Source organism: Amblyomma mixtum, chromosome 4 (genome assembly GCF_055824585.1).
Source record: "Amblyomma mixtum isolate Tamu chromosome 4, ASM5582458v1, whole genome shotgun sequence".
In the NCBI taxonomy this organism is placed as follows: domain Eukaryota; kingdom Metazoa; phylum Arthropoda; class Arachnida; order Ixodida; family Ixodidae; genus Amblyomma; species Amblyomma mixtum.
Genome location: NC_143015.1, coordinates 105,170,581 through 105,197,694, shown reverse-complemented (window position 1 = coordinate 105,197,694; position 27,114 = coordinate 105,170,581). Strand labels below are relative to the sequence as shown.

At 46.8% G+C, this 27,114-nt stretch overlaps 1 protein-coding gene and 1 pseudogene across 15 annotated transcripts in view; one reads left to right on the top strand and one right to left on the bottom strand.

The window, feature by feature from the left end:
• Window positions 1-1,732: 1,732 nt before the first annotated feature.
• Window positions 1,733-27,114, bottom strand: part of LOC149347690 (uncharacterized) — a 33,655-nt gene continuing 8,273 nt past the window's right edge. Inside the window, exons 4-8 of one of the 15 annotated variants that reach the window (XM_089587355.1) lie at window positions 25,792-25,948; window positions 25,595-25,723; window positions 17,425-17,523; window positions 6,187-6,250; window positions 1,733-2,027 (exon numbers count right to left, since the gene is read on the bottom strand). In XM_089587355.1, the coding sequence (XP_089443481.1) occupies window positions 17,471-17,523; window positions 25,595-25,723; window positions 25,792-25,846 (237 nt within the window). In that variant the 5' untranslated portion in view covers window positions 25,847-25,948 and the 3' untranslated portion in view covers window positions 1,733-2,027; window positions 6,187-6,250; window positions 17,425-17,470. The other 14 variants (XM_089587347.1, XM_089587357.1, XM_089587356.1 and 11 more) reach the window with 14 other exon arrangements.
• Window positions 9,234-11,126, top strand: LOC149347691 (uncharacterized; annotated as a pseudogene).

Below are 27,114 nucleotides of genomic sequence, written 5' to 3'. Positions count from 1 at the left end.
CTGCGCAAGTCTGTCAAGTAAAATAGTATGTTCTACACTATCATAGGCCTTTGCTACATCAAGAGTCACCAAGGCTGAAACTTCTCTTCTGCGTATCGAGAGCCGGATTCTACTCTCAAGATCCACATGCGCGGTCCATATAGAGCATCCGCGACGAAAGCCAATCTGTGCTGGGCTAAGGCCATTAACATCCTGAACATGTTTTGTGAGACGGCTGTGCACTACCCTTTCAATTAATTTGACTAAATTTGAAGTTAGTGCAATTGGCCGAATATTATCTAAAACGTACCCTTTACCAGCATCTTTCCTCAATAAAATAATTTTCGCTATCTTCCAAATGCTTGGAATCCATGCATTGTTCAATGAAGTATTGACAATATCTAAGAGGTTGCTTGGGAAATCCTTGGCTAAAATTTTAATCATACCAACAGTGACACCATCTTGCCCGGGAGCTGCAGGCTGCATCATTGCTAGGACTGAGAGGAGCTCTGACGCATCAACCTCGGTATAATCTGAAGAGGGTGTGATTGCGCGCAAAGGGACATTTCTTTGAGTCTGGAAACGTACCGCTAGTCCCTGAGCAATACTATCCAGGGTTTTCTGAGCCTGTTGGGGGGATAACACTGTTGAAGAATTAAGGTGAGGGACTGGAGAACTCTTGTTACGTTGCATAAATCTATACAGGGCCTTCCGATTACGAGGATTTGAAAGATAAGTGTTCAAATTTTGGTTATAGTCCTCCTTGGCTTTTGCAATTGTTCTTTTGAAAGATGCAGAGAAAAATTTGTAATTTAACCAATTTGCTGGACTCTGGTTGCAGGATAGGCTCTTCCAGGCCGCTTTTCTGCAACGATAGGCCTTCTCACATTCTTGTGTCCACCAGGGAGACGGCTGTTTATTAGAGACTGCTGCGGGCACAGTGAATATTGCATGGTCTACTGCACTTTGCAAAAATGAAACCGTCTGCTGAGCTCTGTCATCCCGGCTAGTACTGACTATAGAGGCAAGTGAGGCGGACATCAAACTTTTATAAATATTGTGGTTGACAAATTTATGGTTTACACAACTATTTTTGTGCGGAGATAACCGGATAGTGAAAGTTATAGGAAAGTGGTCACTAGAAGTACCCGAATCTTCTGTCAACCAGTCAGTCACCTCAAGCCTACCTGCCGATAATGTTAAGTCAATGGCTGAGCGAGCACCACCTCGCATAAATGTTATATCTCTTGAATTACAGCAGCGTACAGCATTTGCAGACAGCCACGACCAGAGAAGCTGGCCGCAGGAATCAGTGCGACTTCCCCATTCACTGTGGTGGGAATTAAAATCTCCCGCAATAACTACACTACTTGCGCCAGCCACCAAGCTGTCTAAGCAGTCTGTCCTCTGTACACCTAAAGGAAAGTAGGTATTAGCAATTGTAATATCAGCACACTGCGGAAATGAAATTTTGAGCGCTAAAAGCTCACAGTCAGGGAGAAGAATTTTGTTAGAGATAGATGCCTGATGACATATGTGTTTAGAAAGCATGATTACCAATCCGCCTCCCCTACCAGCATTTCGATCTAATCTGAAAATTGAAAATCTAATTGAAAATTGAATTTTGGCCGAATAAACGTCTTCTTCTACTACTACTAGAAAAACTTCTTCGTTTGCCTCTTCCAAGATGCGGATTAGCTCGTGAGCCTGTCTCCAGTTTTTCCGAGTAACCAGTGTGGTGGACTCACCAAGAGAAAGAGAGAGAAAAACTTTATCATGGCAAGTGTGTTTAGACCCCCCTTGGGTCCCTGGACCACCGCACGGTCCCACTCTACGTCGTAACGTTCATGCGGTGTTTGTCCATGACGTCGGCACCCCGAAGCACCGCAGCAAGCTGCGATGGCGGGTCCGGAGACGAGAGCACGACCTCCCAGTCCTCCCAACTTGATAACGCGGGCTGTCCCTGCGGGGGAGGATCAGCAGGGCAGCCGAAAAGGATGTGGGAGAGTGTGGCGTGAGGGTCGCCGCACAGGGTGCATGCAAGGCGCCTGCAAGAATAGCAAAGGAAGCAAGCATTTAACGTCAGTAATTGCACCAGCTGTTGCCTGCCATCAACAACAGGCAAAGAATCACTACAACAAACTTAAAGTACACAGAGTACTTTTGCCTATATATGCCACAACTGCAGAAATTTGAACACATCAGAATATTTCTTGATATAACATGTTTATTTCACTTCAGAATTCAGAATCATCCTTCAGTGGTGAACGGCTATGGTTGCCCCACCTCCCCTACAACCGCCGCCACCGCCTCTTTGGAAACCGCCACCTCGGCTGCCACGTTCAGAGCCAAAGGCACACTTCTCTTCATGCCGCTTTCTGCGGGCATCGAAACGTTCAGCCATTGAATAAATTTCTAGAGGAATTTCTTCGTTTGCCTCTTACAAGATGCGGATTAGCTCGTGAGCCTGTCTCCAGTTTTTCCGAGTAACCAGTGTGGTGGACTCACCAAGGCGCCTGCAAGAATAGCAATGGAAGCAAGCATTTAACCTCCGTAATTGCACCAGCTGTTGCCTGCCATCAGCAACAGGCAAAGAATCACTACAACAAACTTGCAATAGACCTCCACTACGGCATCTCTTTCTTCTTTCACTCCCACCTTCCGCCCTTCTTATCGCGCGGTTCAGGTGTCCACCGGGATAGGCGAGACGTATACTGCGCCTTTCGTTACCTCAAAAACCAGTTTACTGAAGCCAATTTAGTGAAGCCGTAGGTTAGCAGCCGCGGTGGCTCAGTGCTTAAGGCGCTCGTCTACCGAGCCGGAGTACCCGGGTTAGAACCTGACCGCTGCGGCCGTGTTTCGATGGAGGCGGAACGCAAAAGGAGCCCGTGTGCTGTGCGATGCGTTCACGTTGCAGATCCCCAGGTGGTCGAATTATTCGGGAGACCTCAGCTACGGCGCCTGTTTCTCTTTCACTCCCACCTTCCTCACTTCCCTTATGACGCTGTTCAGGTGTCCAGCGATATATGTGGGACAGATACTGCTCCATTTTCTTTCCTCAAAAACCAATTTATAAATTTACCAAGCCATAGGTACTCGTCGTTCATTGTATTCACTGGCGCTGGCGTTGGCAGTTTTGCACTGCGATGATGCATAACTGGCCCCCTTGGTCAGTGGACACCTGAATTGTGCTTATAGGTACGTACGTGGGGTGATGAGAGAAAGATGTGGGCTGCATGAGTCAGCGCTGGAAACTTGTGGCAGATACGCCGCTGAGGAACATATCTCTATGAACACGCGGCACTGCTCCAATAGGCCGCAGCATTCGGGTGAGCGAACTCTCGCGATCAACCATTAACTGGCACCTGCGAGGGTGGCAGCGTGGAAGCGCTGCCTATCTAGTGCCTGGAGCGCACTAAACACTACAGAGGCCAAGCCGCTTAGTTTTTTTTTAAATTTATTAATATTCTCAGGGTGGGAACATTACAGAGGGGATTGGGTTAATACAAGACATCGATAAACACAGCAAAACTTTGGTTTGGTTTGGTTTATGGGGTTTAACGTCCCAATTGGATTGGATTGGAGTAAACTTTATTTGTGCCTGCGGTTGGACGCTCGCGCGCCCCGACGAGGGCCTACGTCGTCTACGAGGCTGCCGTTACTCGGCGCGGGTCTCCGCTCGCCGTTGCCGGCTCGCTGGATCCCTGCCTTTCGAGCGCCCCGAGGACCCCTTAAGGTCCTCTAAGGTGGAGGCCCTTAAGGTGGAGCTTAAGTGTCCCCTTATGGGGTTTAACGTCCCAAAGCGACTAAGGCTATGAGAGACGCCCTAGTGCAGGGCTCCGGAAATTTCGACCACCTGGGGTTCTTTAGCGTGCACTGACATCGCACAGTACACGGGCCTCTAGAATTTCTCCTCCAAAGAAATTCAGCCGCCGCGGCCGGGATCGAACCCGCGTCTTTCGGGTCACCAGCCGAGCACCATAACCACTGAGCCACCGCGGCGGCACAAAATTTTCACAATATAAATAGCAAATAACGTGAATGACTGGATTCTAAGTGTAACAGTGTTATGTGTGCGGGCATTCCAAAACCCAAAAATTAGCAGGGGTTTAACTACTGCTGAACCTGGTTAGAGAGGAAAAGCTATGGGGTATCGGACAACTGAGAGCATTGAGAGCGTTCCAGACACTGGATAGGCAGCGCACCCACCCTGCCACCCTCACAGGTGGCAGTTCCCAATTGACCAATGTACATTCATCGGGCGTCCGAAGTATGTCCTTCGCTGGATATACGGATATCTGCGGGAGATCCTCCGATGTCCAACGGCTCTCACACGGACCTCCGATGGAGGTAAAAATATAATTATTCGGACCGCCGACAAACATCTTTCCCGGATATCCGGCGGCAGATCTTTTGAAGATATTTGCGGGTGATGCCTTCTCCACAGTCCTGAGGGAAGCCATTACGACAACCACGAATTAGTACATCTCGCAGGGCCCATGAGCCTAATGAAACCCCGCAGAGTGTTTGAAACCGGGCACACGCCTTGCCGTATGTCATATGCATGAATATAAAGCAATCAACGACCAAAATGTGAAAACTTATCAAATTCAAGATGATTTTATTATGACATAAAGGCCGTCTTCAGTCATCACGAGAAATTCTTCAAGCTGTCCATACAGTTGGTACACGCAGCAGGAAGGATACCGTACAGAGAAGGGATGAATTTGTAGCCAAACTGAGAACGTTTTCTGCAGAAAACAGTCCACACTATGTAAGCTCAGAACATGTCATTAAAGCAAAGGGATTTGACAGACCACGTTCAGTTATATGCAGTGATTACACTGTGCCAAGCAAACTAGTTATATGTAGCTGCTAGAGCAAGATTAATTCTTTAACAGCTCGTAAGTCGTAAGCAATGAAGGCAGGAATATTTTTAAAATGCACTCTATTTTGCTTTTACGAAATACACTGCCAATGAAACGCACTACTGCAAAGAGCTTTATACGAGTTCATGAGAAATGCGTTTACAGAGAAAGACACCACAACTACTGCTACAGGCAGTCGCATCCATACTGAAGGCCTAAAAGATTGCAGTGTGAAAGTAGGGATCCTTACCAGACAGCTGCAATCTACACAAGGTACTCTCAGGAAAAGTTTTGCGGGATGTGAATTTCCAGAAAAAATATTTATCTTTACATTGCCTCGCGAGGCAGCCAGCTGACAATTGTTCAATAAGATCGAGTATTTATATCCCTTCATGATTTTAGGCTTTTGATTAAATCGCTTTAGCTAACAGCACAAAGATAACTCCCACAGGCAGTCGCATCCTTACTGAAGGCCTAAAAGATTGCAGTGTGAAAGTAGGTATCCTTACCAGACAGCTGCAAGCTACACAAGGTACTCTCAGAAAAATTTTTGCGGGATGTGGATTTCCAGAAAAATATTTATTTTACATTGCCTCGCGAGGCAGGCAGCTGACAATTGTTCAATAAGATCGAGTATTTATATCCCTTCATGATTTTAGGCTTTTGATTAAATCGCTTTAGCTAACAGCACAAAGATAACTCCCACAGGCAGTCGCATCCTTACTGAAGGCCTAAAAGATTGCAGTGTGAAAGTAGGGATCCTTACCAGACAGCTGCAAGCTACACAACGTACTCTCAGAAAAAGTTTGCGGGATGTGGATTTCCGGAAAAATATTTATCTTTACAATGCCTCGCGAGGCAGCCAGCTGACAATTGTTCAATAAGATCGAGTATTTATATCCCTTCATGATTTTAGGCTTTTGATTAAATCGCTTTAGCTAACAGCACAAAGATAACTCCCACAGGCAGTCGCATCCTTACTGAAGGCCTAAAAGATTGCAGTGTGAAAGTAGGGATCCTTACCAGACAGCTGCAAGCTACACAACGTACTCTCAGAAAGTTTGCGGGATGTGGATTTCCGGAAAAATATTTATCTTTACAATGCCTCGCGAGGCAGCCAGCTGACAATTGTTCAATAAGATCGAGTATTTGTATCCCTTCATGATTTTAGGCTTTTCATTATATCGCTTTAGCTAACAGCACAAAGATAAATTTTTCCGACTAACTCTCACCCCGCAAATTTCTATCCATCACTGTACAAGTACACTGCGTGCACAGAGCAAAGAAAACCATGTATGCATTATGTGTAGAGGGAAACTTGCATAGGGTTCAAACATACCTGAAGGCTGCTGCTGTACGCTGAGGTAGCATACAGCTGCTCGCTTAGGTCGGCCACAGCCACACTGCATGGGCAAGAAAATAAAGTATGAGAGAGAAACTTATAATGGACTTTGTCTACAATGCAGCAACACTACCACTTTTGAAACTATACTGCCCATAGGGTTCACTGATGAATCACATATCAGGGCACCAACAGCATATTTGATGATCCGCAGCTGCACGGGAGTAAGGGAGAGAGGTCTGCTCACTATCCAGGAACATCTAGCTCTAGGGGTGCCATATATGGTCCTGCGTTCTGGCCGAGCATTAAGACCAGCGGGCATAAACATGTTTGACAAAGCTATACCAGCGCACTGCATGATATCATTGCAGTCAGTGGTTGGGAGATCAGTGAAAAATGTGTGACTAGTTTGCAAATCTAGCCAAACACTTAAGCTTTCGTAAACGATGCTACTACACAGTGCAAAGTACTGTGCAGTAGATGGTTGGAGACTTCCATTCGGGAAGCCTAATAAACAAGTTGATCAGCTACCTACGCTTTCTATGATGTGGCAAAATTTAGCCACTAATACGTATGACACCGGAGCTTTTTCGCGAGAACTTCATGTGTAAAAGAAGTTCTTTTCGTGTGCGATGGTTTCACATCACATTTGTAGCACAGCCAAGCAACCACATAACACACGAACCGCCCACTTCAGTAAAAGTAAAGGATGAAAGGAGCCCCACGCGGCGAAAAACGAGACGATCAGACCGGAAATGTTGACTGAATGACTGGATTGACTTTTAGGCCTGTCGCTCTGCCGCGGTCCATGGTAGGAGTTTAGCCGGTTCTGTTTTCATGGAAGTTTGCAAGCATAGCTAAATGCCCGGTTACCTCGAAGGAATGCTGGCGGAGAATAGGACGACAATTATGAGCACTGGCGTCAGAAAGACAGTTAGTTTAATTCATTCAGGTTCTTTCCCATCTATACCATATTCGAGTGATGTTAATCAAATGTTACTATTAAACTAATTTCTAGTAGAAATGTGATTGCGTGAATTGTCATTTACGAAGTCGACTTTTTCATTTTTTTTCGTGTGTGAGGAAAAACATATATATGCATTGTCGTAAGTTCAAATCTCTAGAGGTATATATATGGATACTCCTGAGACATCTGCCTGCAGATGTCCGCCAGCTATCCAGTAACAAATGTCCCTCGGACATACTCAGACTCTCCGATGGGTATATCCGGATAGGGACATCTGTGGTGATGCCCTACGGACATCCCAGCCTGGTACTGGAGATTTTGACCTTACTCGGACCTACCACGTATATCCATGGTTGACTTGGTTGGTTGATCGCGAGAGTTTGTTCACCCTAACGCTGCGGCCCATTGCAGCAGTGCCGCGCATGCCAGAACGTTACCAGCGCTAAGGCATGCAGCCCCCATCTCTCACTCATCAACCCAAGTACGTGTAAGCGCGACTCAGGCGTCCACAAACCAAGGTAGGCAGTTATGCGCACTTTCCTTAAAATCACCAGAGTGTAAAACGCTTGCAACGCCAAGGTCAATGAACCCTTAATGTCCCCTAGAGCGTTTAACCTTACATGTAGAGGACAAACCGATTGCTATAGCACTGCAGGAAACCGGGCGAAATCAGGTGAGAATGGCTGGATACCAAAGCGTCTGTAGCAATAGGGGTAAAAAATGAAGAGTGGCCAAGGTGGTCGAAAGGAATATAGCAACCCGAGAGCATGACATGAGCACAAGGAACATAGAAGCGCGGTAATGATAAAAATGATTACGGGACGCAAGAGAGCAAAAAGCATATTTCAGCTTAAAATCTACAGCAACCCGAAGCAGAAGAAGAAATTTGGAACGTTATTTAGAAAAGTCATCAGACTGGCCGGGAAGAGCCCGTAGTGATCGTGGGGGACTTTAATGCGGCACACCAGGACTGGTGGTACGCGAGGCAATATCTGAAGGGCAGACGTCTTCTTGAGGAGTCCCAAAACCTCGGACTAACCTTGAATACCAACCCGTGTGCGCCCACTAGAGTAGGTAGCAGTGTAAGCAGAGACACCGCTCCGGACTTCACTTTCAGTAAGAATGCAGGCAGAGTAGAATGGGCAAACATTAGGGAAAATCTGGGCGGTGACCACTTCATCGTGCCACGAAACTGGGAGAAGGAGACAAGCTGCGGAAACTCAAGGAGGCGAGAATCGTGGAGTGGGACAGATTCCGGGCGATTCGCAGAAGCCACAAAGCTAAGGCAATTGGCGAGATAGGAGACTGGGCAAAACAACTGAGGGAAGATGCCAGGGACGTGGAAGCGGTAGCCAAAGGAGAAGATGCACAGGAGATAATGAACAGCGAGCTAATGAGCATGTGGAAGGAGAAGGAAAGGCTCGAGAAGAGACTCAAGTCTCAAAAATGGAACAGAAACTTTTTCGCTAGCCAGGTACACCAAGGAAATGGAAACGTACGCGATAAAACAAAACAAGCAAGATTAGTACGGCAGGTGCGACGAGATGGAAAGAGGCATGAGCCTAGCAAAGACGTGGAATATACTGAGGCATCTCCTCGACCCGGGCAAATCCAAACAGGCAGCGAGCGTTAACCAGGTGGAAGTGAGACACGTTTTCCAGGGGGCGAAAAAACAGCTGTTGAACACGCTCAGGGACATTTAGATAGGGGACGCGACAGAAGTACGACCGCCAGAATATGGATGAGCAGAAAATAAAGAGCTAGATGCGGACATTACGGTAGCGGAGATCAGAGCAGCTATCGCTGGGATAAAGACTCTCTCGGCATCTGGCCCGGATAAATTATCAAATGCCGTGCTCAGGAACCTAGATGACTCGATAGAGGCGATTGGGCGATACATGAACAAAGTATGGAAAGAAGGTAAATTTCCGGAAGACTGGAAGCGAGCAGAGGCAGTGGCTGTTCTCATCCCCAAGCCGGGGAAGGAACCCAAATTGGAAAACCTAAGACAAATCTGGTTAATGTTGAGCGTGGGGAAACTGACGGAGCACGTAGTGTAAACGAAGTTAACGGATGCATGGAAAATGGAAACCTGTGGCCGCACAAGATGGTGGGTTTTAGACCTATGCTCAGCATACAGGATGTAATGCTCAGACTCAAATATGACATCATAGAAAAGAAAGGATTAAATGCCAACGTGATCCGAGGTCTTGACCTCACGAAGGCCTTCGACAACGTCCGACAAGGGGCGGTGTTCAGAGGTCTGGAGGAGGTAAACGTGGGCAGGAGAACATACGAGTACATCAAGGACTTTCTCCGAGGGAGGAAGGCGGTGATTAAATTCCAAGATGCGCAGACCCCATGCATAAGGCTGGGCATGAAAGGTACCCCGCAAGGGGCCGTACTGTCCCCCTTCCTGTTTAACATAGCGATGAAAGGTCACCTGGCTATGCTGAATAAAATCCCAGACCTAAAATTCAGCATGTACGCGGACGACATAAACACGCAGTTGAATAGCGGAAGCGACGCGGGAATTGAGTGAAGTCTTCAAAGGGTAGCAGACGCTGTGGTGAAGTAGGCGGCCGAAAGAGGCCTGGCGCGCTCACAGCAGAAGTCAAGAGCTCTTTGTGTATAATAGCGACGGCAGGAAGAAGAAAGAAGTAGACATTAAAGTAGTGGTGGGAGGCCTGGAAGTGCCCAGGGTTGAAGAAATGGGGACCCTAGGCATGTTTATAAACAAGAAAGGCGACGACACCAACACCGTAAAGAAATGAGCCACATATGCAGACCAAGTGGTAGGCATATTCTGGAGAGTAGCGGTGAAAGGGAGAGGTATAAAAAAAAGGAATCTTCTGAGAATGTCGCAGGCGTACTGATAAGTCGGATCGGCTACGCGACGCTGTTCCTAAACGTGAGCAAGGCAGAAATAAAGAAGGTAGACAGAATATTAAGGATATGCGCCATGCGAGCTCTGGGACTCCCCATATGCACGTCGGTCGAGCGGCTTGAGAAAATGGAGGTACACAAGAGATGAGTTGAGCTGGCAGAGGGGGTGAAAATATCCCAAATAGCATGGCTCGGCCAGTCTGAAATGGGCAGGACAAAACACGAATCGGTAGGAATTCAGCCAGAAAGTAGCCCGTACAAGATGATAAACACCTCGGCAGAAATCAGTCAAGATATGCGTCCCACCTATGCCGTGGAACATGCACAACGAGTATAACATGAAAGGCGAGAACATAGGGCTAAGGCCTACGAGAGGAGGATGAGGGAGCGACCAGGAGACCTGGTCGCTTATGTAGACGCGTCCCTGCGGACAGCACGGGGCGGCTGTATCCGCGGCGGTCGACGGGGCAGGAGTACCAACGGTAGCGGCTTCGAGCCACACGAGAGATGCCAACGTGGCGGAAGAGTTGGCGATAGCGCTTGCTTGCGTCGGTAGCAAGGCAGCGACGATTTTAAGTGACAGCGAAAATGCAGTGAGGAACTTCGCGAAAGGAAGAATCTCGGAAGAGGCCAAACGCGTCCTCGAGGCGAGGCCGATAGAACGTAACATAGAGATAATATGGATTCCAGCGCACGAGTCTATGGCAGGAAATGAGGCTGCACACGAGCTTGCCCGAGCTCTCTATCACCGGGCAGCCGTAGAGCAGCCCTCTCGCATAGACATGAAAGGTAGCTTGATTTGGTACCACGAAATCACGGAAAATTATAAGCTGAGCAGGAGGGACCAACCGTTACCTCAGAAACGAGGAGACAATTGCGTGGAGTAGATTACAAGGGGAAATCATATAAGCCCCTTCTGGGTGCTGGCAGCCCGGGCGCCGAACAAAATATAGAAAATGGAGAAGCCTGGTAGACTTTGCTGCGGAGTGAGGACCCCGCTCAACAGTGACAAGCCATCCGCCTGGCGGCTGAGGCCGTGAAACGATGTATCTTCACTTCACTTCACTTCACTTTAATACCTTAAAGACCCTCGTTAGAGGGTATTACATAAGGGGTGGGGCACACAGAAATGAAAAACAGAATGACTAACAAATAAGTTGAAAGTTATACAAATATAAGATTATCACTGAGCAAGTACACGCGTGATTTCTTCGATGAACAATGATTGGCATGTGATAGCAGCAAGTTCTCGGGGAAGGCCGTTCCAGTCGTTCGCGGTCCGGGGGAAGAATGATGAAGAAAATGTAGTGGTGCGGGCGCGAGGTCGTGACACTTGCTGCTGATGGCCGGTGCGGAGGGAGATGCGTGGTGGTGGTGCGCAGATGTAGGGTTCCTGTCGTAGCTCAGAGTAAAAAAACTTGTGAAACAAACATAAACTTGCAATGTAGCGGCGATAAGCAAGGGTAGGTAGGCTGGACTGTGATTTGAGGGATGATATGCTGATATCAAAAGAATACGATGAATGAATGAATTTAGTTGCTCGGTTTTGAACTGCTTCAATTGAATTCCAGAGATATGCTTGCTTTGGAGACCAGATGGGAGATGCGTATTCTAATTTTGATCTGACTAATGATTTGTATGCGAGGAGCTTGACATGCTGAGGTGCAGAGCGTAGGTGACGCTTTAAGAATCCTAGTGTTCTGTTGGCGGATGATATGATGTTTGAAATATGCGTATTCCATGTAAGATCATGACAAATATGGACACCAAGGTATTTGTATGATTGGACAAGATCGAGAGGAACGTTAGATATGCTGTATTGGAACAGAAGAGGGTAACGGCGACGATGGAACGACATATATTTGCATTTACTTGTGTTAAGTGTCATTAGCCATTCACTGCACCAGTCTTGCACATGAGTTAAATTATTTTGAAGGGATTGTTGGTCGAAGGTGTTAGTGACTGTTCTGTAAATAACACAATCATCAGCAAACATCCGAATATGGCAATCTAATTTCTCAGGTAGGTCGTTAATATAAATTAGAAACAAGAGTGGCCCAAGGACGGATCCTTGGGGCACGCCTGAGGAGACTGGTAGGAGGTCAGACATTTGGTTATTGACAACGACTGATTGGAAGCGGTGAGTTAAGAATTCTTTTATCCATGCTAGTATGTCGGGATGCAAGTTTAGGCGAGAGAGTTTCAGAAATAAGTGGTTATGAGGTACCTTGTCAAATGCTTTAGCGAAGTCGAGAAAAATTGCGTCAGTTTGGAGGTTAGCATCAAGGTTGGCATGCAAGTCATGAACGAAAAGTGCTAGTTGACTTTCACATGAGTATCCTTTGCGAAATCCGTGCTGCGATGAGTGAAAAAAGTTATTTGAATCCAGAAAGTGCATTGTTAAAGAATAAATGACGTGTTCCATGAGTTTACATGGTATGCTGGTGAGTGATATGGGTCGGTAATTAAGTGGTGAATCTTTGTTACCCTACTTGTGAACCGGAACGACCTTCCCCACTTTCCAGTCATGGGGTATAACACCTGTAGAAAGAGACTGTGAGAACAGCAGGCATAAAAATTTGGCAGAAGTATGGTTAACGTTTTTTAGTACCTTGGTGTTGATTTCGTCAAAGCCGGCAGATGATGACAGTTTTAGTTTATCTATGAGACATGATATGCCGGCCTCAGAGAAAGTAACGGCTGGCATTAAACTTCTTTGGTCATTTGCTATCTTGAGGGGGGGCGGTTCCTGTTCATGAGTGAATACAGATGCGAAAGCAGAATTAAATATGCTAGCACACTCGACATCGGAAAAAGCACGCCCGGAATCATCAGTTAAGGTAATAGTGCGTATAGATTGCGGATTTAAAAGCTGCCAGAATTTAGTCGGGTTATCTTTAAGTATGTTGGGTAGGTCAGTATGATAAAATGAGCGTTTAGTGTTTTTTACTGTGACCAGGTATGTCTTTTCGGCAGCGTAATATTTTTCCCATGCGTAGTCATTTCCAGTCTGTTTAGCACTGCGGAACAAGCGTTTCTTTTTGTTTTCTAGTCTTCCTAGAGCCTTGGTAAACCATGGTTTCTGTTTGGTTGCACGGAAGCTGCATTTGGGAACATATTTGTTAGTAAGTTCGTTAATTTTATGAATAAACATCGACCAATTTTCGTGGATGGTTTGTTCCGGGAAAGAGTGCTGAAAAAATGGGAAATAAGCTTCCAACGCCCTGTTTATAGCCTCATAGTTACCTTTGTTATAAAGGGTGATTGTTTTTTTGGAAGTTTCTTTTATTGTTGGAGTGAAGGTAAATGACGCATGTATGACTTTGTGATCACTAATTTCCCGGAGATAAGTAATGGAGTTGAGGCATTCGGGGTGGCTAGATAGTATAAGGTCAAGAATGTTTGCGGTGTCACCGGCGATGCGTGTAGGCTGGGTTACTAATTGGGTAAGATTAAAATTTAAGCACACATCCACAAACTCCTGCGATTCATGCTGTCTAAAAATAGGCTGATAAGGGTTATTCCAATCTATGTCAGGATAGTTAAAATCTCCAAAAAGGAGCACGTGTGCATTAGAGTGTTTTGTTGTAAGTTGGTTCAGAACGTTGTGCAGCTTTCGAGGGAATTCGGGGTTATTGTGGGGGGGCCTATAGCAAACAGCAATTAGTATAGACACTGGCGTGGCGCGACAAAGCAGCCATAATATTTCGAGGTCAGATTGGATGTTAATGTGGGAACACTGTAGTTGACTGCTGGTAGCGATAAGGACGCCTCCTCCTCGGGGGCCTTTGCGATCGGCACGGAAAAGGTTAAAATTAGGTAAGTTGCACAGAACTTCAGTGTCGCCCACATTATCGGTCAGCCAAGTCTCTGTCAACACAAGCAGGTTAGATTCTGTTGAAGATACAAGGCTGGATACACTATCGCGCTTTGAAAGCAGACTGCGTATATTAGTATAGATAACCGAAAAAGAAATATTCTGTCGAGGGGAGGTATGGCGAGGATTAGATAAGTGACGACTGTGCGGTGAGCGCTATGCTATTTCTTTCACCATTTCGGTGGCAGCATCAAAAGTGTAGCGTTTTTTGCCGAGAAATAGGGTCTTGTACCGCAAAGAAAACGGTCCGGTTTCTGCTCTTGCAAATGCGACAAGATGTTTGCGGGCTTTTTGGACAGAGCGGGTAAAATCTTCTCCAATGCTGTAGTTCGTGTCCTTCAGCATAGGACCTTTGGAAAGTATAGTTTCTTTGGTTTTGAAGGAGACGAATTTTGCTATAATTGGCCGTTGGCGGTCCTCGTTATGGCGTCCCAAGCGATGGGCACGCTCTATCTGACTGGGCTCTAAGGTTAACTTTAACTTATCCTGACAGTGCTTAATTATTATTTCTTCAGATTCGATGAATGATTCGCGCGGATTGGAATCTGGAAGGCCATAGAATATCAGGTTGTTGCGGCGTGATCTGTTTTCTGTGTCGTCTATTCGGGCCTCAAGGTTAGTAACAAGAGCTGCCGTCCCGGCGGCAATGGAATTGACGGATTCTAGATCAGATTTTAGGGTAGCAATGTCCTGAAAGAGGCTTTCCAGGTCTGCTAGGCGTTTGCTCAGGTCGGAAATGGTTTGGTCGACAGAACGCATCTGACCTTTAAGGTCCTGTACATCCGCGATTATTTGGCCTTGACCGGCTGACAACTTCTTGAGTTCAGCAAGAACACTATCAAGTTTGTCCGGACCAGGGTTCATCTCAACATCTCCGGACAAAAGAAGAAGAGATTTTACAACAGAAAAGCATTCACCAGCAATAGAAATGCAACACTGCAGGCTCGGCAGCTGTACCAGGCAACGGTCACTACATTTTTTAGAAAAAAGGCAGTATGATGGACTAACCTGCGTAGCGAAAACCAGTGGATGAGGAGGCTGCGACATGGCACAGCTACCGAGCCCACAGAGCGCGGGCGGAAGGCGGTGCTCTTTATATGTTGACAGGGTCGATGTTGTCGCTGGCGGTTGCGCTTGCCATCCGATGTCGAGGGTCCAGGAAGGGAGTGCTCTTTTCACCGACGCATCTGCGCTGTTCAAACTGAATGGTCCGTTGTACCCGGCGCAGAACGGCTGCTCTGGGTCTGGTAGAACAAGCCACGAAGTGTCGAAGATGGCTGGGAAGATGTAGGCAAAGGCAGGCGCGAGCACCTGCGTAGCGAAAACCAGTGGATGAGGAGGCTGCGACATGGCACAGCTACCGAGCCCACAGAGCGCGGGCGGAAGGCGGTGCTCTTTATATGTTGACAGGGTCGATGTTGTCGCTGGCGGTTGCGCTTGCCATCCGATGTCGAGGGTCCAGGAAGGGAGTGCTCTTTTCACCGACGCATCTGCGCTGTTCAATGACGCATCTGCGCTGTTCACCAGATCTTAGTTTGTGAGGCTCCTCAGTAGGGCTCCATTAGGCCTGTGTGCCGGGGCTATAAAAAGGAGTTTCATTTTGGTGGAAATAAAAGTTTTTATGATGATGGTGACGAGCGTTCCGGGTGGTGCATACGATTTCTCGTTGCATATAACTTATATGTGGTAGTCAAGCTGAAGGCGAGTTTGCGATAGGGATTTGAACCAACGACATATGCAGTTTCAATAGTATGCCTTCCTAGTCTCATTACCTCTTCCCAAGGGCCACTGATCAGTGGTCTGGACATTTTAGACAAAGAGGCCCAGTGCATGGATGAGGCTTCGAAGACTACCTCTACCAAATTAGTACTAGAGCCATGCGCGTCCCGAAAAGCTGTAAAAATTCAAATCAAAGCCCGTTGGCTGTTTCGTTCGAGAAGAAACATCCTCATCGTCTACTCTGCCTCCCAAGCCGTCAAGCTGAGGTATTCTTGAAAAATGTCACGAAGACATTCCATTGGTGCGTCGCTTTGACTGACAGGCGACGGGTGGCCGCAGCCGGTTCCTCGCGTTGTCTGCTCGTTGGGCACGCGCTTTCCGTTGCGCCTTCCATTTTCGCACACGTTTGGATGCGCACATATCCAACTGGAGTCGAACCACGATCCGGCACTGATTGCCAGAAGATTATGCCTTGAGTCATGTCTGGCTGCAACGCATCGGCCTCCTTCAATGAGGGTGGGGCGAGGAAGGTCAAAGAAAAAAAAGCGGGGCGAAACACGGTAAGGAGACCCAAGGACTAAAACAGAGATGGTATTTTGACGTACACCCCCCCCCCCCACCCCCCCCGCCTACTTCATGAAATATCCCGGGTACCAATAAGCAAGACAACAATTCTTTTCAAAGAGGGACCATGACAGACATGTGAGGTACTGCATCAGACACCATGCCTCCGCTAACACATGTGGAGGAAGGGCGATTTCCCTTGTGGAGCCTACTCGGCGAGGCACGAGAGGGAAAAATCACCGGGAGGGGACAGAAGGAGAAGGAGCACGGCGAAGTAGCTCGATTGCGATAGCTGTATCTACGCTATTAATGAGTCTTTTCAAAAAATACTTTCGGCCGCGCCTTCCACAGACGATGTTTCGCTACCAGAGAGGTAGAAAATATTTTGGACCACAGTGGTCAGCGGCCCTTTAAGGCACGCTTAAGTCTCCAAAACAGCGATGCAACCGTGTGTCGTACAGCGTTCCAGGTGGTGTGTGTGTCTGTCCTTCCACATTTCTCTGCTGAATTTTGTTGCGTTAGCTCTCCTCTCTTTCCAAGCCTCCCAGTTGTGCTGATTCCACGGATAGAATGCAAGATTGCGGCCTCCATAGCAACGACATGTCGTTAGAGCGTTAAGATCGACTTGTCATTTCGGGTCTCAGCTTTATGAGTTATAACGCAAATCGTTACCGAGTGGCAGCCATGGTTACCGAGATGATCACATTAGGGTATAAAATGGACACCTCAATTCGAAACGCAACTATGTCGATCCTGTATGTGTGTCCCTACATGGCAGGCGTTAAAGTCGGGCCATTTAGCCCCGACATTCGTGTAAAATTCGTCGGCCAATCGCCTACTGCAGAATATTCCGGATGGCGTCATAAGAGTCACCTTTTCGTGCAACACTAGCTTACTTGATAAGTAAGATCCTAGCTCACAGCAGAGATGCGAACAGGCGAACTATGTACCTCCAGTTCTACGTCTTTATGAATATTCATATCAACATCGCAGCTAAATCGTTTGTCGCAGTGTGTTTGGGGTAGTCGCACAAGATTTACGATTTTGCGTTCCGGACAGCATAAACTTGCTAATTGAGTTGTAGCCTTGGGCACCCCGGAGATTCGAACTAGCGACCTATGATTTATGTGTTAACGATGGACATTCGATCGTTGCCTCAGCGTCGGCTCATTTTTTTTAAGGACTGAATTTTCCTAAATGCAAGAAAGCCCTTTGCACTTACAGCAGCACTACGAAGAGGTGGTGCCAGTCACCTCGAGCAGTTCAGGTCAGACAAGGCGACGTAAGGTACCCCCCACACATCCAAGGCTCCATTGGCTGCCTGCGAACACAACAGGTAAATGTATATCGCATTAAACGACGCAGAAAATCCCTCCTTCAAGCCCTGCTTAATTTCGTGCGTTTGAGTTAAAAATGTAGCACGATTTACTAAACGCCATTGATTTCAATTCTTGCAACTTTTCTGATCAGTGTTCTTATCCACCGCTTACAAGCCGCGGGAGCGTCACTTGAAGTCAAAGCAACAAAGCCGCTTGCTTATTAGGCGAGCTATCCCATTTAGGAACGGCGGAACAATTACTCCATCTCAAACGTTACTGAATACAGTGGCCAATTAGAGCCCGCCGCAAAGCAACTGAACAATGAAAGAAAAGTCATAGATTACTACTGCGCAGTTTCTCTTCTTTTAATGCGAAAGCATTACTAGCCCATGTCTGTGGCTTTCTGTCATCAAAACCGTGTCCGCAGCGATTGTGGGAAGGAGGCAGAAGAGGGGTGGTTTCGGTGATGATTGGGGAGAAGTCTACCAGAAGGCTTGGAGAGGAGGATTCACCCTGCCAAACAAAATCTCTTCCCCAGCATCGTGAGGTGTGATTAAGAGGGACTACCGCCACAAACATGGATGGAGTTTTAAAATGCTTGCTTTCGTGCCCACCCTACAAAGCATGACGAATGTTTTTATTCAGCTGTTCCATAAAGCGTAATAGGCGGGAAGTATTAAAACAGGAAAAAAATTACCGAAGACACTGGTTCTAAAGTGTGCTGGAGAAAGCCTTTTGATCAACCTACTGCATATACCACGACGTACATGGCGCCCCATTGGAATGGCCAGAGTGTTCGCGTATATCCCATTGAACTACCCAAAGGTTCTTGTTGTGAACGAGGGACTCTATGGCCCGCTTCAGAGCCATGCGTCTCACTCACTCGACTGCAAGGAGATGTCTGGCGAAGGAGCGGCGGTGCAGATGCCACCGCCGACTCACGCGCGCTCGTTCTACCGTTACTGTGTGACGTCACGCTTGCTATGCACAGCTGCGCCCCCCACCGGTGCGCCGGCTCATAAGGAGGTGAGAAGGTTGCGCCGCTGCGCGGAGGAGAGGCCACAGTTGGCACGATTCCAGCCCACGGACGTACACAGCGAGTATGAGCCATTAAAGGATTTCGCCTTAAAAATGGGTGGCTGCTGGTTCCATAATTTCGCTGAGCAGCATGATCGATGTGCATTTTTTGATATTCGCATCGAATGGTGCTATGTAAACACCTATGTGCTATCCCGCTAAAAATGAGCTAGCTGCAAGACAGCATCCTTGTGCCACTGAAAATTTCTGCGCTCCCTCGTTGATGCAAAGAACATTGTACACTCAAAGTTCGTGCAGCCTGGGTGCTCTGTATTCGAACTCATTAACTGACTGTACAACGGAATCCTCACCAGGTTCACTCCGGGCGTGTTGCAAGACATTCGTAACGAGCTCGACAGTACATAGAGCACTAGCGGCGCTTTCTCAGAATGTGGGGCGCGCGGAAGTGAAATTTTCTTGTTTTTGATTAATTTAGCCGCCTTAATATCGTAAATTCGGCGCTCTGTTTTTAAGCTTGCGGGGGAACGCAGATGATACTTCTTAATAAAGTGAGCTAAGTAAACGCACTTGCAGTATTTCTGGTGACCAATCTTTTTTCAGAATTCTTAGCGTCTCATGCGCATCTTTGACGCAGGAAAATATTCCATTACCCCTGGAGTATCACTTTGCTGGTATATTGAGTTGCAATTTCTAGCAGTAGTTTCACTTCACAGTAGCATCTCAAACCTTCTTCGAAACAAAATTTTAATATTGGGAAATTGTAAAGTACTGGTACAAAAATATTGAAGATAATGGTCTATTTTTCCAATATGTAGCAAAAAAATCCTTTTTATAGCGTTTCCATCGCCCGCATGAAGCAGTTAAAACTGCCATAGTAAACCAAAGGAGAAAGCTTCTGACAATAGCAAAAACGTCAATGACAAAAATATTCAAGCCTGCGCATGGTAGATAAGCAGAGATATTGATTGTCACAGAGAAATCTTATATAAAAAACTGCGCTCATAAACTTTTCTCATTAAAAATTGCTTTTGTCCAAAATATCTTGGTATGATTCTGCAAAAGCGTGCAAAATATAAACCACTCGTATGTTGCGTTGTCAAACTAAGAAAATGGTTTCGTGACGGCCTGGATATATTGAATTACTAGGGAAAGTGTTTCTTTTGAATGAAGGTAACAAGTCATCAACAGTTAAATAGCTAGAGAAGAACACTCGACGATAAAGGTAATAGCACAGCAAGAAAATGAGAAAACTGTGTGAAAGGCTTTTCTATTTAGCAATCTTACAAAGGGTTCAGCGGCTCGCCTCGCGCTTTCATTCAAAACAAGCGCATTGCAAAATTTTTCCGCTGTAGCTCGTATTGTAGCGTTTAAACCTATGCTCGGAAATGTCCTGGCATGCAAATGATCATGTTAACCAGGTCATTCCTTACCCTTATTAGTGATAAGCAATTGTTTAAGCTCGACCAGGAATGTGCTTGCAGTTTTCCACGCGCTCTTTACTCGGTGAAGCCATTTTTATGTTGTCCGCCGCGGTGGCTCTGCGGTTATGGCGCTCGGCTGCTGATCCGAAAGACGCGGGTTTTATCCTGGCCGCGGCGGTCGAATTTCGATGGAGGGGAAATTCTAGAAGCCAGTGTACTGGGCAATGTCAGTGCACGTAAAAGAGCCCCAGGTGGTCGAAATTTCCGGAGCCCTTCACTACGGCGCCTCTCGTAGCCTGAGTCGCTTTGGTATGTTAAAGCCCATAAACCAACCAACCAGTGTAAGGATATCGCTCCACAGGGCGGATGCCGTCGGTCACCTTTTCATGCGCAGTCTTCTCTTGTTAGTGCTAGCCGGGGTAGTTTAACGTTACTCTTTCGGTAGCTGAGCTTTTTATACGACCCACACTCTTGGTAGAGCGCTGTGCACGTGATCTATCCAGACTGCCTGGTTTTAACCGGGTCTATCCCAAAGCTCCACGGGTAATCGACAAAAGATTGGAAATGGATAATTTCTCTCAGGTCCTGTGCAGGGCCGGCATTTGCCAATACATTTCCGATACTGGGTCGATTAGCTGTGCAGCTGGGGATGGCGGTCGCAGTTCCACGAGAACAAACTCAAAGACAGGATTCCTGCAGCCTTTTAACACCAGTGTGCTCAGAAGCGGACTCTCTAAATGGAATGCAACGCTTGCTGTCGTTTTAAGTCTTTCGTTTTGAATAACTTTTCCTGCGCAAGCACATCTTAATACCAATCTGAGATCGCCAAACATGCTTGGGGAACAATGAAGGTGTAGTGATGCCTCGTAAAAAGCTATATATCGTCTTTTTTGTCGTTTATACTCCTGGAAGCGTGACCATCGGAAGTTAATTGCTGTTGGCTCTCCGTCTCACCTGCGGCGCGTCTTTGGATGGGTGTCGATTCCCAGCCGAGCAGATCGCACCCGCGTGACAAATGAACCATGTCGATTGCCAGCCTGCACTGTGTTAAAACAAAAGACAAAACATGTAATCCGCCTGACACGAAACCTGCTCCACACTGCAAAGATATCGCGCCCTCATGAAAACGGAGACCCCTCCAAAAGCTTTCCCCCTGGACATATTGACAGCTACCGCGTGGGATGAAGGTGCACTGAGGCGATTTTGAGTTCCTCTTTTTATCGTAGCAACTCGGTATACCCAAGCTGCACAGGTAATTGTCCTAATATTGGAAATGACAGGTTTCGTATGCTCTTTGGTATAAACGGCCTTTGCCAATACATTCTCAATTAGCTGTACTTCTGGAGGTGGCGGCCACAGTGGAAATTGAACAAACTCAAAGGCATGATTCCTGCATCCTTTTAACATCAGTGTGCTCGGAAGTGGACTCCCTAAACCGAATGCAACGCTTGTTGTAGGATTCCTTTTCCTGCGCAAGCATATCTTAATACCCATCTGAGTTCGCCAAACTCCTTAGGGCAACAACGAAAGTGTAGTGGTGGCGTCTTAAAACGGTATGTACATTCTTTGTTTGGTCATTTACACTCCTGGAAACGAGACCATCGGACGCCTTCAAAATGCTGTCGGCTGCCCGTTTCACCTGCGGCGCGTCCTTTGATGCCTGTCGGCACGTAGAGGATGTTCCGACTCCCAGCAGAGCAGGCCGCACCCACGTGACAAGTGTTCTGTGCCGGCTGCAAGCTTGTGCTGCGTTAAAATAAAGAAAAAAAAAACCGTTTAATCCGAGGGCGACAAAACGTGCTCAACTATGCGAAGATATCACGCCCTCAAGAAAATAGAGACCGTTCGGATAGCCCTCTGGAGATATTGTGATATTCACAGGTACCGCGTGAGACTTGAAAGGGCACTAAAGACGATATTGAGTTCTTTTTTATCGCAGCAACTCGATATATCGAAGAAGCGCAGGTAATCGTCCGAACGTCGGAAATTGAGGGTCCCGCTGTGAGGATCCTTTCTATAATCGGCTTTTGCAAATACGCTTCCAATATTGGGCCGATTAGCTGTGCTGCTCGGTTACACAATCCGTGCATTCGCTGAAACATCGAGTTATTACACTGAGTGGCCGATTTTACTCTTAAATTGGATTAAGCGCCACGGATTCCCCAATTATTATTTTTAACTCTCCTCGGACAGCAGGAATAGGAGTGCCTTTCAGCCAATCACGTGGGGGCTTTCTGCTCTGTCGTTGGCAGAGTAATACGTAGAGCTGTCTTCAAAAATCTGCCTGTCTCTAGTCGGACTATGTTTGGGCGAAGCACACAACTGTGCGCATAACCCCTGCCGCAGCACACGAGTTCAGAACACAGCCCGCGTATTTCGTGTTTGTTATTTGGGTAATATGTTCTGTGAACCGCCAATGGATAGCAGTTTTATCAATCTATTACTTTAGTCGTGCGTTAACAGAGTAATAAAAATTACGTTGGGTGTGTTTCCTTACAACACAATTTTACATGGCTATTGCAGAGTGCCGAGACTGATTCTCTCGAAATCAAATCCACGCGTATTTTATCTTTATGAAGATCATTTGCGGCTGTGGCTGAAACTAATGACACACAGGAACGCCCAAGAAACACAATAAAAGCGGAAACAAATTTTTCAGAACGCTCTTTAAAGAACACATTTAATATATACATGGATGCAAAAAGGCAACGACAACCGCGTACTTTTCACTCCATAGCATCATTAGGTTGGGATCACACACTGCTTTGAGAATGGCAATATACTGGGAGCAATTCTGAAACCGGACAATCATTGATTAGTTATTATTGATCACTATCATATACGTACCCTTGTGACCGACGGATGGTGAGCCTGACGGGAGACAGCAGCTGGCTGCAGTGAGCAATGACATCGAGGTTAGTGGTGATAGAGATGACAAAGTAAAAGCGAATGCTTGCGTTCAATATTCAAATGGTGTTGTGCCAGCTGTCCTGTTTACTTTTGTACAGTTCTTTGAGTCACTTCTGTTCGCAAGTTAGACAAACTTCATTTGAAGAAAAGTAGAAGCACAGTAATATACCCACTCATGTAACATACGGTACTTGGGCGTTCACATTTCTACAGCAGCCTATGACACACAAATCAATTTTAGAGACAGCCCCCGTCACAACTGACAGACGCTCTTCTGACTTAGGTTCCGATAATTCGAAAGCACTTCGAAGGTCAGAGACAGCTCCTTGAGAGATCAGCCATTCACCTCCCTCTAATCTCTCTCTTTGCACCGGTCAAATGGGTAAACCCAAGACACCATAAATACAGCCTGCTTGATTGTAATTTGGGTCAAATAAATAAACTCAAAGCACCCGCGTGGTAGACCTGCCACACATAGTCCGTAGATTGATCATTATATCTCGCTATACCTGCGTGAAGGCTCAGCATCATCTGTGTTCAGCACGAAACAGAAGTTTGACGGTCGCACTGTGTCTAGGGAAATTCTTGCACTTTTCATCTTACGGCTGGTATTTGTGACGACATGACTTGCAAATGCGACCTAGTTTCGCGTTCTGAAGTGTCCAGGGCCCTGGTTAGGTGGGGATTATTAGTTGCGACGATAATACAATGACTGTGTAAAGGGCACACAGTCATTTTCCTGATGGTTATCTATAAACTATGGCTAAAGTTAACCAGTTAACACTGGTAAAGAAAGTAGTTGTATATCAGCTAAAAGAAGGCGTAAAGACAAAGTAGAATACATACCAAAACCGTGAATCAAGGTTACCCCAGAAGAAAGCTAAATATTTGACCTATCAAATTTGTTGGAGACAGAGGCTCAGAACAAAGAGGATGTTCCCCATTAGCTACGATTTCAGCTCAAAGCATTGGAAGGCGCAAAACAAAAAGCGCGCAATTGTGCAACCTGCGCAATAACTTTCCGATGAGAACTGTGTGATCTGGCTGACCAGCCCCGACCGGGAGGCTCAGTGATGCCGCTGTACAGGGCGCAGCGAACGCCAACGCCCATGGCCTCTTGGACTACGGACTCTGCCCGCTTTGGGCGAAGACTCTCGCGGGCTCATTTGGGCAATAAAGTTTATTGCTACTACAAAGGCTAAGCAGTCACACCTAAGCAACCAAGAGTATATCAACCACGGCGGCTACAGAAAACCAGCACAAGCCCATCATTCCTCAACCACAGGATTCGGTGGACATTGCGAATGTTTCAGCGCTGGAGAGGGCTGTAACGAGAGAGCAGTGAACAGCTTAAAAAAATCAAAAGTGCTAACGAGAGCAACTACCCCACGCTGTAGGAAGCCTCTAAACCCGCAGCATTGCCCAACCAGAGGCTCCAACTGCGCACGCGCAGTTGCACCTTCTCAGACTGCATAGTGGCTCTGTGGACGCAACTCTCCATCGCGATAAAATAGAAAGGGGAGCGCAAACAGCCAAGGCAACCATGCCCCCAGCACGGGGCTAAAAATAAACTTTCCTTGTCTTGAGCTCATCAGAGTGAACTGAAAGCTGCAATTTATGTTGTAAATTTTGTTAATAACCTAAAGGTTTCAGCTGCTCGTCACTGGTTCAGATTCCGGAACTCAACCTGCGTCTTCATCTACTGGATTGTGCAACCGTCCAAGAACTCTCCTCTCAAGGCAGCGTACCCCTCATCATCGTATCTGGCCACGTCGACAAGTAGCACAGTGCGGGAGCATGCAGGAGCAAGGTCGAGATGACCATGGGCCCTGCTTAGAACCCAGAGGAGGACGGAAGTGGACGGCCCTTCAGCAGATTGTACGAAAAGTACAATAGAAGGGCAATGAAGAAAGTTCCTGCAAAGATTCAAGACAATGCACCATGAACAAACCAGGACAAGGCCAACGAGGCCAGAGACTGCTAGAGAGATGGGTCTTGTAGTGCACGTCCCACAGGACGAGCTGATTATTTGACGGTCCAAGACAGATCTAACTACAAACGCCTCCTACAAACGCCTCCTCGAGCAGAGGTTGTGACGCTCTCGTTAGGTAAACAAAAACCCTAGCAAGCATCACTAATCCAGGCCTCCCACAGCGTTTAGAGCTCAGCTGTCAAGCTGAATTCCTTTCCTAGAACTGAAATAGAATGAAGGAAAGTGTGCGTAACATAAAACAAGGGAAAATATTTTTTGTTTCGCAACTTCTGTGGTCGGAAAGAGATCCCGTTTACTATGCGCTAGTGATCATACGTTCCATTGGGTGTATACGCAAAAGCTGCACAAAGGTTTTTGACATCACCATGACTGCCGGGAACTTAAGGCGCTTTTCACGAGGTGTAACTTGTTGCGTACTTTGTGACACCATGCAGCCGATGGTTTATATTAAAATTTTCTATGCAGTAACACGAAACCTTTTAGCATATGCTTTCTTCCGTAAGTGTGCCTTGAAGAGCTTGTGTGGAGCTCATTTGCAAGCTTGTTGCACTTCACTCTACCAGATGTCCTTGGGTAGTGAATCGATGTAGTGCACGCCGTGACTGCTATCAAGGGTTTGGCAGCACATGTCCTGAAAAGCATTTCGGAAGGCCACACAAACGCGGAAACGCGCAGGAACGCAGCAGCAAAGAGTTCGGCAATACCCCTCACCTGCCAAACCTCCCTCTCGAGACCAGTCAGGCCGGTGTGTCGACGCCGCGAAGACTGGTTGCTGTGGCACCCACGTGAGGAAGGCACACTCGAAGCTGGAGGCAGGTTTGGCTACATCACCGCGCACTTCTGCAGTTTGAAGAAAAAATTCGCTGTGGCTTAGCTTAGCCCAGTAATTGCGAAAGCAATATCCGTACCTACGCCATGGTACAGCTGGTGGTGGTGCTTGTGGTTAGACTTGTGGTGATGCATCGGTTATACAATCCAATCCAATCCAATCCACGCCAATCCAATCCAATTTACTCCAATGCAATCCAATCCACTCCTATCCAATCCAGTCCAATACAATCCAATCTAATATAATATAATCTCATGTAATCTAATGTTATCGAATCCAATCCAATCAGTCCAGTCCAATCCAGTGCACTCCAATCTAATCTAATCCAATCTAATGCAATCAAGGTCAAATGAAGGTCAATGGTGGTCAACGCCGCGGCACGATGGTGGCCACCGGCGCGCCACGGCAAAGACGTGAAAGTGCAAGTAGTATTGCTTTCGCAAAGGTCAATGGTGGTCACCGCCGCGGCACGATGCTGGTTACCGCCGCGGCACGATGGTGGTTACCGCCGCGGCAAGGCAAAGGCGTGAAAGTGCCAGTAGTATCGCTTTCCCAATAAAACAGAGTGAGGTATGCCCTGTAACCGTAATTAGGCTTCAAAATTAAGAGGTGAAAACTGAAGGTGGTACAGGCCTACGCGCCAACATTCAGCGCTGCCACGGAACACCATCGCCCGTTCGGCGCGGCACCTTGCCCATTCGAAAAATTGCTCTTAGTCTCTAGGAGGCCTCTTAAAACGCATTCTTCAATAATAATTGATTCAACTAATTGATTAATTACACACATACTTTTCTTAATTACCAAGCTAAAAACTTGGCCGTTCATTGTGACCCTTTTTACACCTTTGAACCCGTTTTTTTCAATTTATTATTTATTATTTTTTAATTAATCAATTATGCAATCAGAACAGTTCTGTATCTCGTCATCGTCTATCACACACCAATTAATCGTCAACACTAGAATCACAAATTACCATGATACTTTTTCTTTTTACGCAGCGCTCGATTATATCCGGACACGCGGTACCGACTACTACAATGCCAACGGTTTTTCGACTGAACGAGCTGTATAAGCTACTGCGTAAAAACACAGCACACGATACAGATGGGCGACTTCAATGCCAATAAAAGCAATAAGCAGTCTGGACACCAGGTAGTGAGGCACTATCACATAGGTTCTAGAAATAGCACGGGATGGGTTATTAGTCGAGCTGCCGACAGAAAACATTTACGGGTCATGATCATCCAGAAAACAGCAGAGCAGGAATTGAACGTGCAAGGACGTCACTGGCGAGACCAAAAAATAAAATAAGCTTCATACTGTGCGTTCACCCTGGCATCGTGCACGATGTGGAGGTCCTCGGAGAGGTGCCTTGTAGCGATTAAAGGATGATAAGTTCCCC